At 44.1% G+C, this 26923-nt stretch overlaps 1 protein-coding gene across 7 annotated transcripts in view; it reads right to left on the reverse strand.

Moving 5' to 3' along the window:
• specc1la (sperm antigen with calponin homology and coiled-coil domains 1-like a) overlaps positions 1-26923 on the reverse strand; it is a 281487-nt gene that overhangs the window by 120093 nt on the left and 134471 nt on the right. For all 7 annotated transcript variants that reach the window (XM_080208609.1, XM_080208608.1, XM_080208607.1 and 4 more), the window contains exon 10: positions 14079-14169. In XM_080208609.1, the coding sequence (XP_080064735.1) occupies positions 14079-14169 (91 nt within the window). The remainder of the gene's footprint in view (positions 1-14078; positions 14170-26923) is intronic.

Genomic DNA, 26923 nt, shown 5'->3' on the forward strand with positions numbered 1-26923 from the left:
AAAAGGCACCTCATGCCAAAGGAACACTACTAAACTAAGCTGGAACAAAAGCAACACAGTCACGCCAAAATCTTCTTGTTTTCTGCTGTGGTTTCGATGTCATCGATAAATGTGATGAATAGCAAAGGTCCTATCAAGGATCCATTTGGACACCACTGGTCACTTCCTTGCAATTTGAGTACAGTGAGCCAACGCCTAACGTTGTGGTTGGATTTCTGAAAATCATGATTTTAAGTGAAACATAGGCTCCCATAGGAATCAGTGTCAAAACTGGAATTAGTTCCTGCAGGATCTTCCTCACCAAAAAAAAGTAAAATATTGTACTCTAATTTGAAATACTTTACATTGCTAAATTCCTACATTGGTAAAATAAATAACTTTTAAAATAAAATGAATTTAAAAATAGGAAATGAAAAATGCTAACCACTGCACCAGTCTTATCCCACCTATTAACTTGCCTCCTATAATGGTATCCAACTTTCCCACTAATCTGTGCAATATTCCTCCGATAGATCTCATGCTTATGTCAAGTTAGTTTAAACTCTCCCCCCCCAAATATCATTAGCAAATTACTCTGCAAAGGACTTCATTTCAGCTGTATCTAGGGACAACCTGTGGGGTCTGTACAGGTCCTGTCTCTGCTAGAGACAGTCGCAATGTTCCAAGAATCTAAAGACCTCCATCATGCACCATCTATTGAATCATAGAACCTTACAGTGCAGAAAGAGGCCATTCAGCCCATCAAGTCTGCACCGACCACAATCCCACCTAGGCCCTAACCCTATATCCCTACATATTTTACCTGCTAATCCCTCTAACCTATGCATCTCAGGATACTAAGGGGCAATTTTAACATGGCCAATCAACCTAACCTGCACATCTTTGGACTGTGGAAGGAAACCGGAGCACCTGGAGGAAACCCAAGCAGACACGAGGAGAATGTGCAAACTCCACACAGGCAGTGACCCGAGCCAGGAATCGAACCCAGGTCCCTGGAGCTGTGAAGCCGCAGTGCTAACCACTGTGCTACCCAAACGAGCCACACATTCATCTACTTTATCCTCCTATATTTATGCTAACTTACACAAGTTACAGGAAGTAATCCAGAGATAACTACTTTTGAGGTCCCACTACTAATTTCCTGCCTCGCCCCCCATTTTCTGACTGCAGGACCTCATCCCGCTGTCTTCCCATGCCATTCATACCAATATGATCCACGATTGCAGGCTGTTAATCCTCCCCCCTCATGGGGTCTATAATTGCCTGGCTTTTTTCTCTTGCCATGCTTAAATAGTGGAGTAGCATTATTATCATCGCTCTCTAAGGCAACAGACATTTCCCATGTGAGAACAATTTACATGCACTTTCTTCAATCTAGCACTAATGGTTTGGGTTCATTCCATCTACACTGGGAAGGAGAAGTATAGGTAAGGTGACTGAGTTGCCAAACACTTCTACTTTTGTCTGTAACTGTGATCTTGTCCCTGATGATGTTTCCACTTTTGTGACCCTCCAATTCCAACCATTAAGTTTGTGAAGAAGCAGCCCAACGCAAGTCCCAGGAGCTCTTACATTTTTCCTGCAGCTGGAAGTCTCATTTATGTGCTGACAATGCTTTCCAATTTCATTTCTGACCTGATGAGCAGGTTGCATTTTTACACCTCATATTTTCCATGAAAATGTCTCTCACTGCTGTGGCTTACCACTTCGTAAACATCGATAGCACTTTCACTACTGGTCACATTCTGAGTTCAAGTCCCACTCCAGGGCTTGAGCACAAAAATCAAAGCTGATACTTCAGTGCAGTACTGAGGGAGTGCTGCACTGATGTGTTCAAGCGAATGTAAAAGCTTACGGATAAATGTGTAGTGGTACATTTTGGCAGGTCAAATGGGATGAAGGAATATAATATTAAGGGTAAGACTCTTGGCAGTGTGGAAGATCAGAAGGATCTTGGAGTCTGGGTTCATAGGACTCTGAAATCGGCTTTGCAGGTATAGGATGTGGTTAAGGCGTATGGTGTACTGGCCTTCATCAATAGAGGAATTGAGCTTAGGAGTCGGGAGATAACGCTGCAGCTGTATGAGACTCTGGTCAGACCCCACTTGGAGTACTGTGCTCAGTTCTGGTCGCCTCATTACAGGAAGGATGTGGAAGCCATTGAAAGGGTGCAGAGGAGATTTACAGGGATGTTACCTGGATTGGGTGGCATGCCTTAAGAGGATAGGTTGAGAGAGCTCGATCTTTTCTCCTTAGAGAGATGGAGGATGAGAGGGGACCTGGTAGAGGTGTATAAGATGATGAGATGATTTTCCCCACGGCTGAAATGGCTGCCACATGAGGACACAGGTTTAAGGTGCTAGGGAGCAGGTACAGAGGAGATGTCAAGGATAAGTTTTTCACTCAGAGGGTGGTGGGTGAGTGGAATCGGCTGCCATTGGTGGTGGTGGAGGCAAATTCGATAGGGTCTTTTAAGAGACTTCTGGATGAGTACATGGGACTTAATAGGATTAAGGGTAATAGCTAAGTCTAGTAGGTAGAGATAAGATCGGTGCAACTTGTGGGCCGAAGGGCCTGTTTGTGCTGTAGTTTTTCTATGATTCTATCCCATGGCACCGTTTCAAAGAGTAGGCAAGTTCTCCCAGTGTCCTAGCCAACAGTCATCCCTCATCATTGCACTGTAGGCCTCTTTTTGCATTGTAGGGTTCTATGATTCCATGACTCTATGATCAAGTTCACAAAAACAGATGATCTGATCACTCTCCCAATGCTGTTTGTGAGGTTTGGTTGTACACTAATTGGGCGCTGACTTTCCTACATTGCTACAATGGCACATTTCACTGCTACAAAGCGGTTTGAATGGTTATAAAATGTGCTGCATAAATGCAAGACTTCCACTTTACTGCCTTTAATCTCAGCAATGCTCTTTTTAATTGCCAATATGTCAGCTCTAGCAGTTGGTAACAATCACCTTGGATCAGAAGACTGTGAATCAACACCATGATGTGGGTGTGCCGGCGTTGGACTGGCGTAAACACAGTAAAAAGTCTGACAACACCAGGTTTTAGTCCAACCTATTTATTTGATAATATACTCACTAGCTTTCGGGGTTACCCCCTTCGTCAGGTGAATGGAGAGGCCAGAACTCTCCATTCACCTGACGAAGGGGGTAACCCCGAAAGCTAGTGAGTATATTATCAAATAAATAGGTTGGACTAAAACCTGGTGTTGTCAGACTTTTTACTGAATCAACACCATTCCAGAGATACTCGAGGCTGACACTCTAGCACAGTACTGAGGGAGTACTGCATTATTGGAGGTGCTGTCTTCAGGATGAGACATTAAACTAAGGCACTGTTAGCCCTCTAAATGAACACAAAATGGATAGTTTGAAGAGGAGCAGATCAATTGTCCAGTATCGTGTTCAGTAGTTATTCCTCAAACGCCATTGAAAAAGCAGGTTATCTAGTCTTGTCACATGCTGTTTGACAGATCTTGCTATGCGCAAACTGACTGCTGTGTTTCTTGCCTTACATCAGCAAAAACACTTCAAAAACACTTCATTGGGTGTAAACAGGGAGGTGCAGCTTTGTGTTAATGCCATGAAGCCTAGGCTAATGCTCTGGAGACAAGGGTGTAAATCCCAACATGGAGACTGGTGAATTTTACTTCAACAAACAAATCTGGCATTGAAAAAATCAGCTAGTCTCAGTTATAGTGACCATTAAATCATAGAAACATAGAAAATAGAAACTAGAAGCAGGAGGAGGAGGTTTCAGCCCTTTGACCCTGCTCCATCATTCATTTTGGTCATGGCTGATCATCGAATTCAATATCGTGATCTCCCCTTCCTCTCCACGTCCCTTGATCCCTTTAGGCTCAAGAGCTAAATCATTGCTGATCCTGTCATAAAAACCCATCCAGTTCACTAATGTCTGCCATTATCTGCCATCCTTACCTAGCCTGGCCTACATGTGACTCCAGACCCACAGAAATGTCCTCTTAAATGGCCCACCAAGCCACTCACTTGTATCAAGCTGCTATGGTGCTTAAAAAAGAATGAAACTGGATGGACCAACCAGCATTGACCTAAGTGGTAGAAACAGCAACAACTAACTCAGCTCTGTCAACCCTGCATAAGCCTCCTTACCAAGATCACAAGGCTTGTGCCAAAATTGCATAACTATCCAAAGTCTAGTTGAACAATCGCCTTACACATGGAATTATACCTAGCTGATATTTTCAATGTCAGGTTTGTTTTTTGAAGTAAAATTCACCAGTCTCCATGTTGGGATTTACACCCTTGTCTCCAGAGCATTAGCCTAGGCTTCATGCCATTAATACAAAGCTGCACCTCCCCGTTTACTCCCAATGAAGTGTTTTTGAAGTGTATTCACTGTTGTAAGGCAAGAAACACAGCAGTCAGTTTGCGCAAAGCAAGATCCCTCAAACAGCACGTGACAAGACCTGATAATCTGCTTTTTCAATGGCTTTTGAGGAATAAATGCAGGTGTCATAGACACCATCATCACCATCCCTGACAGACCCATCAGGGGTGGAAACAGTGGTATATATGGGGGAAAGAGTCATCCTGGAAATCCTCAACATTTGACTCATGTCAAATGTGGAAAAGGAAACCTCCCACAGATTATCACCCTCAGCTAATGAATCAGTACTCCTCCGTGTTGAACACTATTTGGAGGAAGCATTGAGGACAGTAAGGATTGAATCATAGAAAGTATACACCACAAAAAGGGGCCATGCGGCCCATCTTAACCATGCTGACCCAAATGCACTCTGTACTCTAGGTAGGGGTCTTCAATGTCCATCACCTAGCGTGACTCGGTTGTGCCATTACTCAGTGAGCTAGCATAGTCCTAAAGGACACAGCTACGAGACTGGTTTTGCAGTTGGAGATAAGAGAACAAGAGGGAAAAATCCATAACTCTGTGCTCACCAATCTACCTGCCGCAGATGCAGCTGTCCATGGCAGTATTGGTAGGAGTGACCTGTAGCATGGTCCTCGTGGAGATGAAGTGCTGTCTTTAGTGAACGAAATCTGCTGCCCTTACCTAGTTTGGCCTATATGTGACCCAAGCAACGTGGCTGACTTTGAAACACTCTCTGAAATGGCTAACAAGTACGCCACTCAGTTTAAGTGCAATCAGGGATGATCAACAAATGCTGGCCTGATCAGTGATGCCCACATCTCATGACATCTCTCAAGTTCCACAACATCACAGATGTCAGTCTTCAGCCAACTCTATTCATTCCATGCTGTATCAAGACATGGCTAAAGGCATTAGACATTATAAAGGTGTATTATATTCCAATACAGACATCTCAGCCTATGCATTGAAGCAGAATTCTTTTTTGCAACTCTCAGCATACCAGAACTGAGGTTAGATATCTCACACATTCCTCTGCTCAAGGCCATTATCCAAATATATCGCCGCTATATGGATGCTTTCTGATTTGATTGGACTTATTGTCACATGTATTGGCGTACAGCGAAAAGCATTGTTTCTTGTGCACTATACAGACAGAGCATACAGTTCATAGAGAAGGAAAAGACAGGGTGCAGAATGTAGTGTTACAGTCATAGCTAGGGTGTAGAGAAAGATCAGCTTAATGCAAGGTAGGTCCATTCAAAAGTCTGACAGCAGCAGATAAGAAGCAGTTCATGAGTCGGTTGGTACATGTCCTCAGACTTTTGTATCTTTTTCCCGACAGAAGGAAATAGAAGAGAGAATGTCTGGGGTGGGATCCTTAATTATGCTGGCTGCTTTGCCGAGACAGCCGAAATGTAGACAGAGTCAATGGATGGGAGACTGGTTCACGTGATGGATTGGGCTACATTCACAACCTTTTGTAGTTTCTTACGGTCTTGGGCAGAGCCATACCAAACTGTGATACAACCAGAAAGAATACTTTCTATGGTGCATCTTTAAAAGTTGGTGAAAGTTGTGACTGACATGTCAAATTTCCTTCGTCTTCTGAGAAGAGGGGTGTTGGTGGGTTTTCTTAACTATAGTGTTGGCATGGGGGGACCACGACAGGTTGTTGGATGGTTATAATCGTTATGATGTGTAGTCATGGCTTGTTAATTTTCACATCCAATAGCAAAATTAGCAGCACGATAAAGGCTCACTAACCATTACAAGGTTTTTGTTTTCTTTACTATGTAGACAATACGTAACACATACAAATATGCAGTTTTTTCTTTACTGATGAGTTTTGAATTACCAGGCAAGTTTGAGAGAGCTCTTGTTTAGTACACTAATGTTCAGCATCAACAGAACAGCAGACCATATCCAAGTCTTTCCATCGATGAAATTTCAGCCAGGCCATTTAGGGTAACACCTTCAAACATGGCAGCACCTTTGTTAAAGACATTTCTGGCAGATTCCCGTGCAGGTTCTTACGTCAGATCAATGTCAGCAAGGAACTTGCCAAATTTTGTGGTTGTGCGGGCAGGGATTCATCCACTCATGGGGTGTAAAGTCTAGTTGCAGAACCGGTTGGAAATGGTAGCCAGATGATCGAAATCATCTACCTTAAACTTCAGCAGTACCTCCTCAATACAGACTCTTCCAAACAGTCCAGAACCAGCATGAGGTCCTTTTCCTGATAGACGGAAGCTGGAGGTCTACCATTCAAACCATACTGGCCTCGGAGGAGGCCAGCACACAAATGGACAGCCACCCTGCAGTGCAGGAAGAGGATGAATAACCTCATCCACTTGGTCAGGGTAAGTCAATATTCCAAACTCTGACTCTCATAAAGCTATCAGGCAGTCTCAGCGTCACTGACAAGAGGGATCTTGCACACTTGCAGCAGAGGGGCATCAAACACTGATTGGCTGATGGACAAGGGCGGGGGGCAATGGACTAGTGGTATTATCGCCAGATTATTAATTCAGAAACTCAGCTCATTCTCTGGGGACCCGGATTCGAATCCCGCCATGGCAGATGGTGGACTTTGAATTCAATAAAAAAAGTCTGGAATTAAGAATCTATGATTACCATGAAACCATTGTCAGAAAAACCCATCTGGTTCACTAATGTCCTTTAGGGAAGGAAATCTGCTGTCCTTACCAGGTCTGGCCTACATACGACTCCAAAGCCACAGAAATGTGGTTGACTCTGAACTGCCCTCTAAGGGGACTAGGGATGGGCGACCAGCAAAGCAAATTTCCCACAAACGAATAAATAAACACTAAAACCCTCTCATGTCACATCCTGCACAAACAGTGTCTTTATCTCTCACTAAGGAAGACTCAGCGTACACAGAAGACATGATGCTTTTGATCTGCTGCTTCATCCAGGTTCATCACAACCCCCCCCTTCGCCCCCTCGTGCACAACAACCCCCCCCTCCCCTCTCGCGCACACAACTCCCCCTCCCCCTCTCTCACACACACACACACCCCCCTCCCTCTCTCATGTATGTACACACACAAACCTCTCTCTTTCAGGCTCACTAGTGCCTAGCAGCAGCCAATTAAGGTAGAAACCTGCCTCTGATTGGGAAAACAGAAAGCTGCTTGTCCAATTTTATACATCAGCCTGGATGAATCATAGAAAGAACCATAGAACATTACAGCACAGAAACAGGCCCTTTGGCTCTTCTTGTCTGTGCCGAACCATTTTTCTGCTTAGCCCCACTGACCTGTACCTGGACCATATCCCTCCACACCCCTCTCATCCATGTACCTGTCCATGTTTTACTTAAATGTTAAAAGTGAGCCCACATTTACCACTTCATCTGGCAGCTCATTCCACACTCCCGCCGCTCTGTGTGAAGAAGCCCCCCCTAATATTCCCTTTAAACTTTTCCCCCTTCACCCATGTCCTCTAGTTTTTTTCTCCCCTAGCCTCAGTGGAAAAAGCCTGCTTGCATTCACTCTATACCCATCATAATTTTATACACCTCTATCAAATCTCCCCTCATTCTTCTACGCTCCAGGGAATAAAGTCCTAACCTATTCAGCCTTTCTCTGTAACTCAGTTTCTCAAGTCCCGGCAAAATCCTTGTGAATCTTCTCTGCACTCTTTCAACCTTATTAATATCCTTTCTGTGACTAGGTGACCAAAACTGTACACAATACTCTAAATTCGGCCTCACTAATGTCTTATACAACCTCACCATAACATTCCAACTCTTATACTCAATACTTTGATTTACAAAGGCCAATGTACCAAAAGCACGCTTTACGACCCTGTCTACCTGTGATGCCACTTTTAGGGAATTATGTATCTGTATTCCCAGATCCCTTTGTTCTCCTGCACTCTTCAGTGTCCTACCATTTACCCTGTATGTTCTACCTTGGATTGTTCTTCCAAAGTGCAATCCCATGGAACCTAGTCTGGGAATCCCTGATTCAGCTGATCTTCCAAGATATCCCACAAAGAATCACTTAATAGGTTCAGATGGAATCACAGTCGGGGGGGTGGGGGCTAGCCAGTGAGGGTGCTTATAATAATTATGCAGAAGTTGGAAGTGGTTTTAATTCCTCTCACTTTTTGGGAGTGACTATTGCTGTAACCGTGGCTGAACCATCCAAAGTTAGTGACTTGAATTGCTTTTTTTGGTTGGTTTACAGTGCAGCAATTGCCCAGAGAAATTTAGCACTTCAGTATAATTGGGGATACCCCCAAATCCAATGCCGTGGAGCTTAGACATTATAGCCCAATATTAATCTCATCATTACTTCCTCCATTGTATGTACTGCTGGAGTAATATTGGAGATTAATGGGGCATTTAAGTTTGTCATGACTTTAGATAATCCCCTGTATTGGAATTAAAAGCTCTGACACACTGGGCACTCAAGTTTATTCACCAAAAGAATGCAGCTGTCTTACTAAATTACAACGCATCTGTCACAGCTTGCCATCAAATGGATACATGAGGGTTCAGATTTCCTGGGACTAAGTGCTGTGCAGTCAGAAACAACCAGAAATAGCCATATTTAACTGTGCCCACTGAAGTCTTAGTAGGCTAATGTGTAATGTTTCTACAAAATACAAACATGCAGTGTTCTTGGAATCGATATGTTAAACAGTTGTAAAGATTTGATTGTGTAACCTCCAGCTGTGAACTATATCCTCGAGTGATCTAATAAATGATATGAAGGACAGACTAGATAATCTATATACTCCTCTTGTCTTATTTGAAAAATGAACACGTTGTCTTAAAGACCAAACAGCCAATCTTGTTATTTAAGAAATGATTTTTAAAAGAAGTCTCAGCCCCGTCCCAGTCATTTGCAAGGGTAAGGAAGAATATTTGTATTTAAACGGCCCTCACATAATAACCCATCCCTGTTAATTTCTATACAACGTAGCATTTTGTTTATATCCAATTCTGCCTCAGCTCTCCCCTCACCACATTCAACATTCTCCTTCTAAATTAATTTTTAAGCAATTTTTGTATCTCTTTGCTTTTGAGATTTTGACCACTGACAAGTTCATTAAAGAGTTATGGAAAAGTAGGGCCAATTGACCAGCTTACATTATACATCCAGGCAGCTCCAAATCTCTCCCCATTTTAACAGCAAGTTGTCTCTTAAGTGATTCTGGAGTTTCCTATTGTTTCTCCTGGAAGTCAATTGCATATGCTGATGGGGAAAGGAGGGAAGTGGTAGAGGCGGCTGTTCAGATGATCTCGACGCATTTGTTGCTGCTGGTAAAGATGGAGGAGATGGGCTTAAGATGATGATTTGCAGCAGTGAAAAGAAGCAAGGAGTTATCTTTGTACAGTCTGTTTTGGTAGACACCAGCAGGATAATACTTTATATGGTCCAGCCAGACCGGGTTGTGAAGGGCTAAGTCAGTCCCACATGCTTTTCTTTTCCCATGGGATTCGAGTGTTGCTGGCTAGTCCAGCATTTATTGCCCCGTCCCTAATTGCCCTCAAGTTGTTGTTCGTCCATCATCATTGAGGAGGACCTCAACACCATTAGTAATTTTGAGGCTGGTTGCAGTATGCCCAAAGATGACTGATAAGGCCAATTTGGGCACGGAATGTCTTGGCTCATATTGGACAAACTTGTATAGACACTGTAGTTGTTGTGCTGGTCGCTCTGGACTTGCGCAGCTCGCGCTTAAGTTGTGCTTCAGCAATACACCTTGCTTCGTGAGCTTGACAGCCTTTGTAGATGAGGCCGCGCCAGGTAGGACAGTTTTGTCCCAGGTGGTCGTGTTAATGTCAAGTGGCTTCAGGAAGGCCTTGAGTGTGTCTTTGAAACGTTTCTTCTGCCCTCCATGCGAGCATCTTCCAGCAGAGAGTGCCCCAAAAAGGAACTGCTTGGGTATGCGCTCGTCTGACATACGGATGACATGACCTGCCCACCGGGTCTGTGCTCTCATCGGTGTGTGGTCTGATGGTAGACTTGCTCTAGAGAGAACTTCAGTGTCTGGTACTTCGTCTTGCCATTGGATGCTTAATATTCTGCGAAGACAAGTCTTGTGGAAATGATTGAGCTGTCTTGCATGTCTTCGAAACACAGTCCATGTTTCACAGGCATACAGGAGGGTAGTGAGTACCGCAGCGCTGTAGACCTTCAGTTTTGTTGCTGGGCTGATTTCTCGACATTCCCATACAGTGGAGCACAGTCTACTGAAAGCAGAACTTGTCTTTGCTATTCTGCAGTTAACTTCTGTATCAATAGTCACTGCTTGGGAGAGGGTGCTGCCAAGATAAGTGAACTGGTCCACTGCCTGTAGTTTCTGCCCTTTGATTGAGATTATGGGTTCTGTGTACGGTGCATGAGGAGCAGGCTGATGCACGACTTTGGTCTTTTTAATGTTGGTGGTGAGTCAAAGTTGTCACAAGCCGACAACATCATCGTCATCATCGTACTGTACAACCCTTGAAGTCCTGTGGCGATGGGCGAGTGACGAAGCAGCAGGTGTGGATACACTGGGAGATGTAGTCATGGATCTTCACGCAGGCGGCTCAGGTCTAATGGTCATTTTCCTCTGCAGTGAAACAGCAGTGAAACTCAGCATCTACCTGGGTGACTGAGCAGTCCTCTTCAGGAACGCACTGCTCACCTCCGTAGAATGAGGAAGGGGCTAGAAAAGGTGCCCTAAACATTGCCTGCTTCACTGCACCCTGGCCAGTTTACTGCAGCTGGTGGAGATCCCATCTTGCAGTCGAGCAAACAAAATAAAACACAAGGTGACACTGCTCACCATTGGCACCTGGAACGTGCACACGCTTTTGGACAACCCTACAGCAGACAGACCAGAGAGAAGAACAGCCTTAGTTGACAGAGAGCTTGCAAGATACAACATTGACATTGCAGCTCTGAGTGAAACTTGTCTTGCCAACGTAGATCAGTTGACTGAAACTGGAAGTGGATACACTTTTTTCTGGAGCAGTCGTGGCAGCGATGAGCGTCGTGATGCTGGAGTTGGATTTGCCGTCAGGAGTCACCTTGTTCAGAAACTTGATTGTTCACACTCTTGGGTAGACTACTGGCTTATGACATTACAGCTTCCGCTACAGAACAGAAGTCAAGCCACCCTGATCAGCGCCTTATACCCCCACAATGAACAACACGGATGACGTGAAAGACAAGTTCTGCAAAGAACTAGACACCCTACTATCAGCAGTGAGCAGTACCAACAAGCTGATCTTGTTTGGCGATTTCAATGCAAGAGTAGGGTTTGGCTCTGCAGTCTGGCAGGGAGTCATTGGGAGGCGTGGACTGGGCAAGTGTAACAGTAACGGCCTACTCTTACTGAAGACCTGTGCAGCACACGGCCTCCTCATCACCAACACAGCTTTCCGTCTCCCTACCCGTAACAAGGGCTCGTGAATGCACCCCCGCTCTAAGCATTGGCATCTTATCGACTATGTCATTGTCAGGAGAAAAGACAGGCAGGATGATCAAGGCCATGTGTGGTGCTGACTGCGGGACAGATCACAGGCTCATTGTCTCCAAAATGAGGCTCCACATCAGACCCAAGAGGCGACCACAAGGAAGCACGGTTACAAAAAGAATCAATGCGGCCAAGCTAAAGAGCCCCAGCATAGCTTCAGCACTGGCTGAAGACTTAGAAATCATGCTTGCTGACCTACACCTCGCAGACAGCACTGGAGGATGACTGGGAACGCTTCAGGAATGCTGTCCATTCATCTGCACTGAAGATGCTTGGGTCTTCCACCCGTAAGCAGCAGGACTGATTCGATGAGAATGATGAGGAGATACAGGTTCTACTTGTTGAAAAGCACCATCTTCACCGGGCCTGTCAGAACGACCCATCAACAACTGCCAAGAAAAATGCTTTTACCAGTGCTCGCAGGACAGTCCAGAATAAACTGCGTAAAATGCAGGATACCTGGCTGAGCGCCAAGGCAGATAAAATACAGAATACGCTGACAGAAACGACTTGAAACGGTTCTACGAAGCCCTCAACACTCTACGGACCTCATTCTCTTGGAAGTTCCCCCCCCCGCCGCCGAGTACAGAGGGTACAACTCTCACTACAGAGAAGGCTCAGATCCTGCAGAGATGGGCTGAACACTTTGAAGCCATCCTCAATCGACCGTCATCTATTAACGATGAGGCAATAGACAGGATTCCATAGGTTGATATCAACAGCACCAAGGATGACCCACCGGTAGTAGCAAAAGTCACAAAAGCTGTCAGCCAGCTACCCAGTGGCAAAGCCCCAGGGGCAGATGCCATACCCGCAGAGATCTATAAAGCTGGTCCTGTACTTATTGAGAAGCTCACCAAGTTTTCCAGCCCTTTTGAAAGCAAGGATCCATTCCTCAGGAACTTAAAGATGCTTCCATCATGCACCACTACAAGAGGAAGGGCAATCGGCAAGTATGTGACAATCACCGAGGAATCTTGCTGCTCTCCATCACAGGAAAAACCCTTGCAAGAGTCCTGTTAAATCGTCTGGTCACTCATCTGTCCTCAAGTAGGTGGTGGTGAGCCGCCTTCTTGAACTGTTATAGACAACATGGTAGGTTTCACCCACAGTGCTGTTACGGAGTTCCAGAACTTTGACTAGTAACAGTGAAGGAACTTGATGTTAAAGGCAAGTCAGGAACTCTGGAATCATTCTGTACAAGTCTCTACTAGGGATGAACAGAGAAGAAATACAGCCTCAGGATCACAGGAGACAAGATGCTCAGATAGGAATTGCTATGACAAACAATACAGTTTCTTTTTCTAGATAATCAATTTCCAGTAAAGGGGAAACCTGGAGAGAGCAGCACACAATACAGATCATTCCTCACCTCCACACACTAACATCTGGTTAATTAACAACTTAATTTTCTATCAAGCGTCTCAAAAGTGATGCAACATCTTGCTAATACATTTCTCTCCATACAGATGAGCTTGGTTCATCTGGAATCTAACTACAGATAGAGCCTCACTCTGACATCACCATCTACTATATCATTAGCAGACAGAAGAGGATACATTGCACCATCAAGAAAGAAAGACATTACAAGAATTAATGGGTGGGCAAGCAAATGAGTGAGCGCAACTGCAAGACAAATGTGATGTGGAAGATCAGCAGGTCATATTACTGTAGTAGTAATTGAGAACTTGTCAGTTTTAGAATTTGAATTCAGTATAAATGAAATGCTAAACAGCCTACATTACAAAAGTGACCTCAGAGTATATAACAGAAGTCAACTGGTGGGTGTGGTGCCAATGATTAACTCAACTGGATCAAACTTAGGGAAAGAGGGCACAAAATTCAGAGTTGTTACAGAGTCTGTGGAAAGGTATTTTCTGTGGGGAGACAGAAGAGTGAATGTAGTCAGTGCACCCTGGGAGAACAACACACTTGGCAGCTGGAATCAAATCCTCAGTGACATACAATAAAATGTCTCTGGTTGAACTTGTATCTCAGGGAGACTCAACCTCACACAGCAGCTCTCCCTTAATTATCCAAGTACCAATAGACCAGGTCATCTCCACCCTCTTCCAAAGGCTAACAATACAAACATTTGAAACAGATTCAGGATCCAATGGTAAATTGCCAAGTGTTTCCTTTAAAATTGTGCATTATTTGCTAGGAATAAGAGCTGAAAAAGACTCACCAGGAACAGAAATCTCCGTATAGCTTGGCCTTTTGTCTGTCAGCGCTGATAGAGTCTTTGGCGCTGATATCGGCCCGCTGATGGAATGCCTCTGTGAAAATACAACACGCACATTCAAACTTTGTCACTTGGTTTCAGGCATTATGGCTGGAATTTTACTGCCCCGTCTGCCATGGGAATCAGAGTGAGTGAGGGGCAGACAATGGGAAGGTCCACTGACCTTGGGTGGATTTTACAGTTTTGTGACGAGCAAAGCCATAGAATCTCACAACATGAGTTGACTAAAACTATGGATGACCTGCTCCAATTGCTTTCAGCACACAGTCTACAATTCTGTTTCATCATTTATACACTAACAATTTGGATTGAACAACATAAAATGCAAAGCAAAGTGCTGAAGATGCTGGAAATCTGAATTAAAACAAATTGCTGGAAATACTTAGCTCAGGCAGCATCTGTGAAGGGAAAGGTTAAACAATGACCTTCCGTCAGAACTTAGGTGAACACAACATACAGATGTTAGACTCCAGCCACTGCAGATTCGCTGGCTGGGCAGCCTGAGGGTGTGTGGGAGAATTGTGTGTCAAGGGTAATCACCGATCCATCAGCAAAACTCTATAGTCCTAGCGCTATCGAGGAGCTAGTTGCATGATAAAACAAAATTGCAACAACTTGTGTAAAAGAATTGTTGGAATTGGAGAGAGGGTCAACACTGCCTTATCCCTCTCTCTCGCAGGTGAAAAGGGCACACAATGCCAGGGAGAAGGTGCACAGGAGGGGTGTTCCAGCTCACCATCCTAACAGCAATGGGGAAGCAGCAATTGACATTGAGAGGGCAGATATCTCAAGAGGAAATGGATAATGAAGCGATGGGAATAGCACGTTAAAACTGAGCAACCTTAGGAAATCTGAGCTTTCCAGAGGCAACTACAGTCAGAACTGAGTTCTCATCATCAACTCCATCCATCTCCCACAGCCCTAGTTGTGAACGGGTAACATGTTTTAGTGATGGCATGAATGTATGATCAAAAGCTTAACTTGGAATTAAATGTCACACCAAGTTCGCAAGCAAGACTGGCTTCATTTCAAGACTGCTACCATGGAGAGGGATGGAGTTGGTAGCTAGAGAAAGGAGCTTGGAACAGGAAGCAAAAACAATGATTTCAGTTCAGAACAAAAGGGAGATGTGATTGCTGATGGCCAATCATCTGCTCCCACAGCAGCACTGCAGGAGTTTCTCCAGGTAATGGAGGGTCCGTTAATCTTTCACTGCTACATCAATGGCCTTTCCTCCAAGACAGAGGTCATAAGCAGGAATGCTCCCTGATGATCGCAGACTGTTCAGTTCAATTTGTTAACTCTCAGATAATGAAGTTCTGCATGCAGCAAGGCCTTGACAACATTGGGAGGGGGAGGGGAGAGAGGTGGTGGTGGTGGTGGGAGAATAACATTAGTGCCACACAAGCGACCGGCAATGATAACTCCAACAAGAGTTGGGTAACCATCTCTCCTTGACATTCGGAGCATTGCTATCAGTGAACTCCCACCATCAATAAAAATCTGGAAGTGATCATTGACTGGGAATTTAATTATATTAGCTATATAAATACTACGGCCCCAGAAGTAGTTAAGTGGATGGAAATTCTGCAGTTGGCAACTCACCTCCTGACCTCTCAAAGCCTTTCCATCATCTAAAAATTAGGTTGGAATATTCCCCACTAGCCTGAATGAATGCCACTCCGACAACATTAAAAACAGTTGACACCACCCTGGTGAAAGCAGCCAATTAACTGGCATCACATCCATCACTGTAAACTCCTTTCACCGCCAGTGTACCATTTCCAGACATGATGCATTACTGTAACTTACCAATGGCTTGTCAACAGCATCTTCTACCAACTTTTACCAATTAGGAGGACAAGGGCAGCTGACACATTGGAAGCCCACCCTCACCTGGAAGTTACCCTCCAAGTCACACGCCACCCTGAAGAGGAATTATTCACTACTCCATCATCACAGTAAAGTCAAATTCCTGGAATATCTTTCCCAACAGCACTATGGGTGTATCCACACCACACAGACTATATTGGATCAAGATAGCAGCTCACCATCACCTTCACAGGGATTAGGGATATGCATAAATGCTGGTATTGCCAACAGTGCTCATATCTACAAATAAATAAAAACAATTCAAATTACCTTTCAGTTATGCTGTGGCCCCACCAGCATAACAATAATACCAGAAATGGACCGCTCCAGTACTTACAAGTTCATTAACTCACTGCGACACCTAGGGCTGAGACACAAATTCACGTTCATTTCTCAGAAAGCCAGTCAGCCATGGTGAGGTGCATCTTTTCTAGAAAGAATCACCCTGGACACACATTCACACCTCTCAGCGATCAGTGGAGGTCAGAGATCTGGGGGTAGGGGTGGGGGTGGGAGTGTGGGATTCTCCAAACCCGCTACACTGCTCGAGTAGTGGGAGATATCAGCAGGGACTATTACGCAGGCTGCCCACTGGGGATCATGGCCTCCACGCGTCTCTTGACCAAGTATTTTCACGTAATCATCTCCACTCTGGAAATCGGCACGGAGCTTATTACAATATGCAAACCACGATTTCATTAACGGGCTATGACTGAATTCTCCAGACCCACAAGCGCCCGCCACACCCCCCCCCCCACCGCCCCAACCCCGCTGGGGGTGCTTCCGTTTAGCGGCGTTTACAAATGCTCCCCATAAAGGGGAACAGGTGACTCGATCCTGCTGGAAGGAAGAGTAAACATTGAGGTCGCCACGGAGGTAAGTGGCTGGCACTGCCTCAAGGGGTAAACTGGCACCACCCACCAGGCATCAGGCATTGCCAAGAGGGCAGGGGAGGTGGATCCGCTGCCACTCTGCTCTTGTAGTGTTGGGAGAGGGAGGGAGGATGCGATCGGGGCTGGTCAGTGGGATTTTGGGGAGGGAGGAGGAGAGTTGAAACGATACAGGGGCTGGTGGTGTAGGGAGGTCTGGGAAGCCAGTGATTAGAAGGTGGGGGGGTCAGAAGGCCAGTGATGGGAGTTCGCGGGGCTGCCCAGCGATCCGGCTGACAGAACAGTGCATGTGTATGGCCTGCTCAGCGCTGTGCTGCATCTCGGATTTTCAGAGTGAATCTCACTAGGGCAGAGTGTCGGAAATTCAATCTGAAAATCACACTAAAAAACGGTGGGATTCACTCCCATTTTCCAGCACATTGGGAAGTTGGAATTTTTTGGGAGAATCCCAACCCTGATGCCAAGGACTGCCCACCTGTCAGTGACATGCTGCATAAATGTGGGATAGAAAGTACTACATCCAAAAACAACTTCTGCAAACACCTGAATCCTACATGTGATCTTCGATATCCCAAAATTTAAACTTCACAGCATTCCTGCTGGTATTCCCAAGCCTAGAGTCATTAACTAATTAACATTTTAGGACCAGGAGCTGCTATAGGTCCACAAGCACTGCAATGATGGGTGATCTGAACTTGGGAGAGAGAATACAGTCAGCAGCGTTTTATGATGAGCACAAGTTTATTTGGAATAAAAGTTGGTATGGCTAAGGGAATATTAAATTAGTTCAATCCATGGATGAGAGTTTTAGCAGCTGTTGAGCTAAGCCAAAATCAGAGTGGGAGTAGGATGTGTTGGCAAGTGTGTGGATATGGTTGGAAGTATACCTTGGGGTCAAACACAAAGCTGAGGGAACAAATGATCCAGTCTATCAATTAGGGGAATTTCATAATAACTTCACTGGAGTGTTATTGTAAGCCTTACTGGTTCACTAAAGTCTTTAGAAAAGGAAATCTACTGTCCTTACCTGGTCTGACCTACGTGCAACTCCAGAGTCACAGCAATGTGGTTGATGCTCAACTGCCCTCCAAGGGCAACTAGGGATGGGCAATAAATGCTGGCCAACACCCATGTCCCACAAATGAATAAAAAAAACACGATTCATTTAAGCATATGGGTCCTTAAATTTCTTCGTGCAGCCTTGCATGTGTGGTACCTTAAACACTCCAACTTGTGCTTGGCGACTCAGGAACCTCAGGTTACTGTGTGGTCGCACACCTCGAGACAGAATATTGGCAATCAGTGTATTTACTGAACTCAGCACCAAGCAGGGATTGAGATGGCACCAACTTTATTTGTCAAAGGGAAAATTTTCTTTTCTAATTTAAAGCTTTCTCAATTGCCATAATTAATCCAAAACTTGACATGCTGCAGAAATATTTACATACATGTCTGTATCATTTATTTTTCACACTGGTTTGAACAGTAGAAATGGAATGATACAGTACGAGTCACCATTCATCCCACTGCATCAGTATTGGATTCTTTGAAAAAACTATCCAATTAATTTCTTAATTTTGCTCTTTCTCCTACAATGTTTTCCCCCTTTTCAAGTATTTATCTATTTCCTCCTAGAAATTACGATTGAAACTGTTTTCACTGCTTTTTCTACCCAATGCTTTGTGTTTTAATCTGAATTTCAAATTGAATCTAAGTAAAAAAAAGTTCTCATCTCCCCCCTGGTTCTTTGAGCAATTAGCTGAAATGAAATTTGATGGGAGGCATTCTAATTTCAAAAATATACTATTGATTTTTTGACTGTGGATTGGGCTTATTTGGCTCATTTGTTGCTTTTTCCTATTCTGTAATGTTCCTAATTGGGCTTTGAAGATTATAAGACAGTAAAGTAATTAACTCTTTAGAGACTCCGAGACACTTTAATAAAGAAATTTTAAAGTGCTGGAACAAATTCAGCAGGTCTGGAGGCATGTGCGGACAGAGAAAAATAGCTATCGTTGACTTCTCAGGTGGCAAGTAAAGGTGGACAATGTGGCAAAATATTTAGTGTAGTAGTTAATCTGGCTATGCAACTGCACAGAAAAATTTAATTAAGCAATGCTAAATATTAAAGAGTAATCAAAAGCCTGCATACAAGCACATAACAGAATTAGTAGCAGAAGGCTTGGAAATGAACTAATCGCAAAATTGGAGTAGAATGAGGTATTTTTCTTTGTTGGGACCTCTTACAGGTCATGCATTTTCCAGGCATCGTTCCCTATCCCTCCAACCAAGCCTAACATCTGAAAGAATAAAAAAAAAGGAGACTGGAACAATTCTCAGAAAGCAGGCATGGCATTCTGCATCATTTTCTCAGTAGAGTGCTGATGTGTCAGCCTAGTTAGGTGCTCAGGTCAGCAACCTCTCAAATGAGCAGATTACCAACCAAGACAAGTATTTTCCTTTTGCACCAGTATGCCATGGCCATTTCCTACACCACTAACTTTTCATGCTTCTCCAATTAACTGCCAAATGACATTTAGCAGCACTGAGAAATTAGATCCAACAGTATTGAAGTGGGCCCTGATTGTCACAGAACTATACTGAAACTTTCAGTCCATCAGTCTGTGCCGGTCTCAATGACCGTCTTAGACAAATACTTCTTAAAGCAATTATTCTGGATATGATTTTAATATGCAGAATGAAATTATCAAACCTCTTACTGCACTGACCACTTTTCATTTCTAATCAGCCAATTTTAAGTGTGCATGGTTTGTGAATCTGAACATCCTTGCATTTTCAAATAGGTGAGCTAGGTAAGAAAATTAATAACATTCAGAGCTGTTATTAAAAAAGACACGCCACTGAATTGGAACATACTAAATCAATGAAAATGCTGGAGACATACAGCATTGAGCTCAATTACCTTAACTCTACAGCTAATTTTCTGCTCCTAGTAATATAAAAAGCTGCACTAAACACTTCAAAAATTATTTTAAAGTCAGTCAAAAATGGGAAGTGGAACATTAACAAAACCGTTCATGCTTAGGAAATGCATTCACCGTTTAATGGAGTTACAATCTAATCAGTTCTACTGACAAGGAACTACTTTGCACAATATTCGTGTTCAGTGCCTTAGTTACATATAATTAGTGTGCAAACTATAGCTTGTATATGACTGTATAACTATAGCCCTCCAAGTGCTGGTTAGAAATCATTTTAATACCAGCAACTACTTGACACTCTCCACATCCTAATGATTTGTCAGGACACTGGCCCCACTGCAGTTCAAGTGAAAACCATCCCAGTACTGATGCCAGCGTCCCATGAATCAAAACCCATTTCTCCAATCTTTGAGCCACACGTTCAACTATCTGATCTTATTTAACTTACGTCAATTTGCTCATAGATCAGGTAGTAATGCAAAGATTATTACCTTTATCATTTGACTTTATAATATACCTTAGCTACTCCTACACATCTAGCAGAATCCCTATCCTACCTACGTTGGTCATACCCATGTGGAGCACATCAACTGAATCCTTCCCATCCCACTTCAAAGTCTTCTGAGATGTTCTTAGCCCTGACACCAAGTAGGCAACACAGCCTTCAGGACTCATGCTCTCAGCTACAGATGACAGTACTTATCCCATAATTATACTGTCCCCTTCTACATGAACAATCCTTTATACTCCCCACCGTCTGAATGGCCCCCTGACCACTATGATCAGTTTGCTCATCCAACCTGCAGTTCCTGCCCTCATGCACACAAGTTGCAAGAACCTCAAACCTGGACAATTGCAAAGCCCAGACTTATTACCTTCAGGATCCTTACATCTTACTCTCCTATTCCTGACCATGAACAGATGTGAAAAATCTAGCTTCAGGAGTGTGACTGCCTCCAGAACAGCCAGCTAACTCTCATCATCAGAATGTCCAAAGCTCAGACTCTTAATTCATCAACCGAGTTTAGGTTCTCAGGCTGCAGACACTTGCTGATATCCACCAGCTCCCACACTTGCTGCAGGGTCCCTATTGTACCCATTCAGTACTTCCACCTTCAGCACCATCCAGCCTCTTCTGTCAGTCAGTCAAATGGCCATGGACACATGGTCTTGGGCTCGTCTTACAGGAACTTTCCTCCCAACTAATATTGATTGAGATTCCAGTTTTAACATCACAGATCTGAATGTGTCTATTTGCAATAAAAAAAATACAAAACAAAAATCTGTAGAAAGGAAAACTTGAATGTTGCACCAAATGACTCCCATAGCAAAAGAAAAGACACAAAAATTAGTCATCTGCACACTTGGAGGAGACACAGATTAGTAAACTAGATTAAAGGCTAGTGTCAATGTTGAACAACTCAGCTGCACAGTGGGTTATAAGAAGTCCAGGGGGGTGGTGTGCTTAGACTAGACTAGACTACAGTGGGCATAGAACATAGAACATTACAGCGCAGAACAGGCCCTTCGGCCCACGATGTTGCGCCGACCAGTTAAAAAACAATGACCCACTAATCTAAACCAATCCCTTCTCGTCCATAAACCTATCCATGGATCTCTTAAACGCCCCCAAACTAGGCGCATTTACAACCGCAGCAGGCAGGGCATTCCAATCCCTCACCACCCTCTGGGTAAAGAACCTACCCCTGACACCCTATAACTAACCCCCCTTAATTTAAAGCCATGCCCCCTCGTGCTAGCTTTCTCCATCCGAGGAAAAAGGCTATCACTATCCACCCTATCTAAACCTCTAATCATCTTATATGTTTCAATAAGATCCCCTCTTAGCCGCCTTCTTTCTGGCGAAAACAACCCCAAATCCCTCAGTCTCTCCTCATAGGACTTCCCCTCCATACCAGGCAACATCCTGGTAAACCTCCTCTGCACCCTCTCCAAAGCCTCCACATCCTTCCTGTAATGTGGGGACCAGAACTGCACACAGTACTCCAAGTGCGGCCGCACCAGAGTTGCGTACAGTTGCAACATGACGCTGCGACTCCTAAATTCAATCCCCCTACCAATAAACGCCAAGACACCGTATGTCTTCTTAACAACCTTATCTACTTGATTCCCAACTTTCAGGGATCTATGTACACATACACCTAGATCCCTCTGTTCATCCACACTATTCAAAGTCCTCCCGTTAGCCTTATACTCAACACATCTGTTATTCCTACCAAAGTGAATTACCTCACACTTCTCCGCATTAAACTCCATCCGCCACCTCTCGGCCCAGCTCTGCAACCTAAGTCACCCTGCAAACTATGACACCCTTCCTCACAATCTACCACACCTCCGACTTTGGTGTCATCAGCAAATTTACTAATCCACCCAACTATACCCTCATCCAGATCATTAATAAAAATTACAAACAGCAGTGGCCCCAAAACAGATCCCTGAGGCACACCACTCGTAATCGAACTCCATGACGAATATTTACCATCAACCACCACCCTCTGTCTCCTATCTGCTAGCCAATTCCTGATCCAATTTCCTAGACTACCCTCAATCCCATACATCTGCATTTTCTGCAGAAGCCTACCATGGTGAACCTTATCAAACGCCTTACTAAAATCCATATATACCACGTCAACTGCCTTACCCCCATCCACCTCTTTGGTCACTTTCTCAAAAAACTCAATAAGGTTAGTAAGGCATGACCTCCTCGCTACAAAACCATGCTGACTACCTCCAATCAACTCATTACTCTCCAAATAACTATAATTCCTATCCCTAATAATTTTTTCTAAAACCTTGCCCACAACAGAAGAAAGACTCACCGGTCTATAATTCCCGGGGAAGTCTCTGTTCCCCTTCTTAAACAATGGGACAACATTCGCTATCCTCCAATCTTCCGGTACTATACCAGAGACCAACGACGACCTGAAGATCAGAGCCAGAGGCTCTGCAATCGCCTCTCTTGCCTCCCAGAGAATCCTAGGGTAAATCCCATCCGGACCAGGGGACTTATCTTTTTTCAAACCCTCTAGAATATTCAGCACATCCCCCTTATCAACTGCAATACTGTCTATTTTACACCCCTGCAACCCAGTGTCCTCCTCAGCTATATTCATGTCCCCCTGCGTGAACACCGAAGAGAAATATTGGTTCAATGCCTCTCCAATCTCTTCCAGTTCCACACACAACTTCCCTCTACTGTCTGTAACTGGCCCTAATCTTGCCCTAACCAACCTTCTGTTCTTGACATACCTATAGAACGCCTTAGGATTCTCCTTAATCCCATCAGCCAAAGTCTTCTCATGTCCTCTTTTAGCCCTTCTTAACTCACTCTTCAATTCCCTCCTAGCCAATCTAAAGCTTTCTAATGCACTACCTGAGCCCTCAAGCCTCATCCGAATATAAGCCTCCTTTTTCTTTTTAACCAACGAATCAACTTTTTTAGTGCACCACGGTTCCCTAGCCCTACCAAATCCTCCTTGCCTGACAGGGACATACCTATCACGGACTCGCAGTAGCTGCTCCTTGAAAAAACTCCACATTTCGGACGTTCCCAGTCCCTGTAATCTCCTAGTCCAACCTATGCTTCCTAATTCTCTCCTAATAGCCTCATAATTACCCTTCCCCCAGCTAAAACTACTGACGCGAGGTTCATGCCTATCCCTTTCCATCACTAAGGTGAACTTAACCGAATTGTGATCACTATCACCAAAATGCACACCAACTTCCAAGTCTAGCACCTGGTCTGGCTCATTTCCCAACACCAAATCCAATATAGCCTCACCTCTAGTTGGCCTATCTACATACTGAGTCAAAAAACCTTCCTGCACGCTTTGTACAAAAACTGACCCCTCTAACGAGCTAGAGCTATAGCAATTCCAATCAATATTAGTAAAGTTAAAGTTAAAGGCATAACAAATGAAAGCTTTCTTCCACTTATTAATAGAAGTTGAAAAGAAACCAAGATAAAGGGCCAAGATTGCTGCTGGCTCTCATCAAAGTAGAAATAAGCAAAAAGGAACAAGATGAGTTTGAAATAATGCTTTGGTTAAGCTTGAGTTTAAAAAGCCAGAGGTTTTGGCAAAGCAGGAAAAACATGGATGAGAGGAGGACCCCCTCAAAAGTGGTGAGGTGGCACCAAGGGGCCAGGGGAGACGCCAAGAGATCAGCAGCAACACCACTGAGGTCTCAATAGAATTAGTTAGAACAGAAGAGCTCAACAAAGCAAGGGTATCAGGAGCAGGGAAGTATATTTGGACTTAGATGTAAGACATGTGATGTTAGGAAGAGCTTGAAACACAGCAATGTTAATTTAACATGGAGAGAAAGAGAGAGAGATGGGAGGTGGATCAAGAGCAAAAATATACTTGAATTTTTGATTCATAACACTTTTGCACACACATTCAGCAACTTAAAAGGGCCAGCCTGCATGGGAACCTTCAGTAGAAATATTGGGTGATAGTGGAGAGAATATCACCTGTTGAATGGCTATCTTTTTTGAAGTGGCGAGTTGGAGCAGAACCTACAATCTAACAAATCTAAATCGAATAATCTAAAGCAAAACGTTTGGCACAAGAGAGAAAAGTGGAGTCTGTAAAGTGCTCGCAGCATTGCGTAGGTGGAAATGAGAAATGTGAGATCAGGAGAGGTGGTGAGAGTAAAAATCTCTCTCGATGAAAGAGGGCCACTGCATGCATAAGGAAAAGAAATAGTAATGATTGAGTTCCGTGTAGTTTTGGCTCGATAACAGTCCCCTTGCTTCGAGCCCCACTCCATAGTCTGTGCATATAAATCAGGACAGCACTCCAGTACAGTACTGAGGGAGCACAGCTTTACTGGAGATTCTGTCTTTCAGGAGAAATTTTAAACCAAGAGAATGTGAAAGATCCACCTGCAGTAGAAGCTGCCTGCAGGATCTTAAAACGTTCAGCAGTTTATTAGGAATAAAATACCAGGCACAATTGCTAACATTCACCAATGTAAGACTGCAGCCTGAGTCCAATTATTTAATGCTCCCCTAACAATGCTGAATGCCTGTCCACTAAATTCAGCAATTTCGATATGGTGGGGCAGAGGCCCTGGTTAAGATCTCTGTCGAACAGTCAGTGCAGACATGATGGGCCAAATGGCCACTTCTGCACTGTCAGGATTCTATGACTCTCTGACAAAGCATCTTACCCAGGCCCTATTCCTGTAACCCCACATACCTACCCCACTAATCCCCCTAACCTGCACACCTTTGGACACTAGAAGACCATTTAGAAAGGCTAATCCACTTAACCTGCACACCTTGCAACAGTGGGAGGAAACCAGAGCACCCAGAGGAAACCCACACAGACATGGGGAGACATGCTCATCCAAGACTGGAATTGAACCCGGATTCCTGGTGCTTTGAGGCAACATTGCTAATGACGGTCTAATTAAAGAGTGGAACAGGCTTGAGAAAACAGAAATGGCTGTGATAAATCTGATCAATAACTTATTTTAGCTTTACAAAGGAGCAAAATGGATTGGAGGCCTTAGAGCAGGGTCACCCATCCTGCAATGTCAGGTATCGAAGAATGGCCCTCATTCAACCAACAGGAAAATGTGCTGAATTACCACACTGGTTAGGGACAGGATTTACTCACATTTGGAAACAAATGAACTTATTAATGATAGATAGCATGGTTTTGTGAAAGGGAGATCACTAACTTGATCAAATTTTTGGAGGAAGTGACAAAGATGGTAAATGAGAGAAAGACAGTAGATGCTGTATACATGGACTTCAGTAAAGCTTTTGACAAGGTATCTCATGGTAGACTGGTATGAATTATGGTTCAGTGGAGAGCTGGCAAGGTGAATACAGAACAGGCTTGGCCATAGAAGACAGAGGATAGTAGTAGGCGGGTGCTTTTCTGAATGGAAGGATGTGAGTAGCGGTGTTCCACAAGTATCAGTGCTTGGACCTTTGTCGTACGTAGTATATATAAATGATCTGGAGGCAAATGTAGTTGGTTTGATTAGTAAGTTCACAGATGACACAAAAATTGGAGGAGTTGTGGATAGTGAAAAGGATTGTTAGAGGATACAATAAGGTATGGACTGGTTGGAGACTTGGGCTGAGAAATGGCAGGTGTGAAGTAATGCATTTTGTCAGGTCCAATGCATGGAGGAATTATACAGTAAATGATAGAACTCTTAGGACTATTGACAGGCAGAGAGATCTGGACGTACATTTCCACCAATCATTGGAAGTGGCAATGCAGGTGGATAAGATAGTCAAGAAGGCATGCAGCATGCTTGCCTTCATCGGTAGGGGCACTGAGTATAAAAACTGGTAGGTTATGCTGCAGCTGTACAGAACCTTCAGGCCTCACTTGTAATATAGTGTACAGCCCTGGTCCCCACTCTACCAAGTGAATGCTTCAGAGAGGATACAGAAGAGGTTTACCAAGGTGTTGCCTGATAGGGGAGGATATTAGCTATGAGGAGACGTTGGATAAACTCGGTTTGTTCTCATTGGAATGACAGAGGTTGAGGGGTGACCAGATAAAGGTTTACAAGAGTGACATGGACAGAGTGGATAGTCAGATGCTTTTTCCTAGGATAGAACACGCTGCCCTGGGGGGTGGTGGGAGCAGGTACGATAGTGGTATTTAAGGGGCAGCTAGACGAATACATGAATAGGATAGGAATGGGAGGATATGGACTCGTAAGTACATACGGTTGTAGTTTAGGTAGGCATCATGACTGGGAATGGCTTGGAGGGATAAAGGCCCATTCCTGTGCTGCAGTTTTGTTCTTTGGTTATATGTTAGAGCAACTCTGTCCTCAATTCCCACATTGCATCTCTCCACAATTCATTTCTTTCATCCACCGGCTTTGCAAACTGCTGTCAAATAGTTGGTTACACAACAAGATCTGAAAATCACAAAGACCGTAAGAATGAACAATACTACAAACGAACTGACTCCACAAAATTGCAAGCAGTAAACACCCATCTAGTCTCCTTGAGCAGCTGAGCATCCAAGTCAGAATAGTTAGCCTGGACTGCGAAAACCCTGATACTCTCAGCCAGTCACCT

Source organism: Carcharhinus amblyrhynchos, chromosome 20 (genome assembly GCF_965287045.1).
Source record: "Carcharhinus amblyrhynchos chromosome 20, sCarAmb.v2.hapA, whole genome shotgun sequence".
NCBI classification, from domain to species: domain Eukaryota; kingdom Metazoa; phylum Chordata; class Chondrichthyes; order Carcharhiniformes; family Carcharhinidae; genus Carcharhinus; species Carcharhinus amblyrhynchos.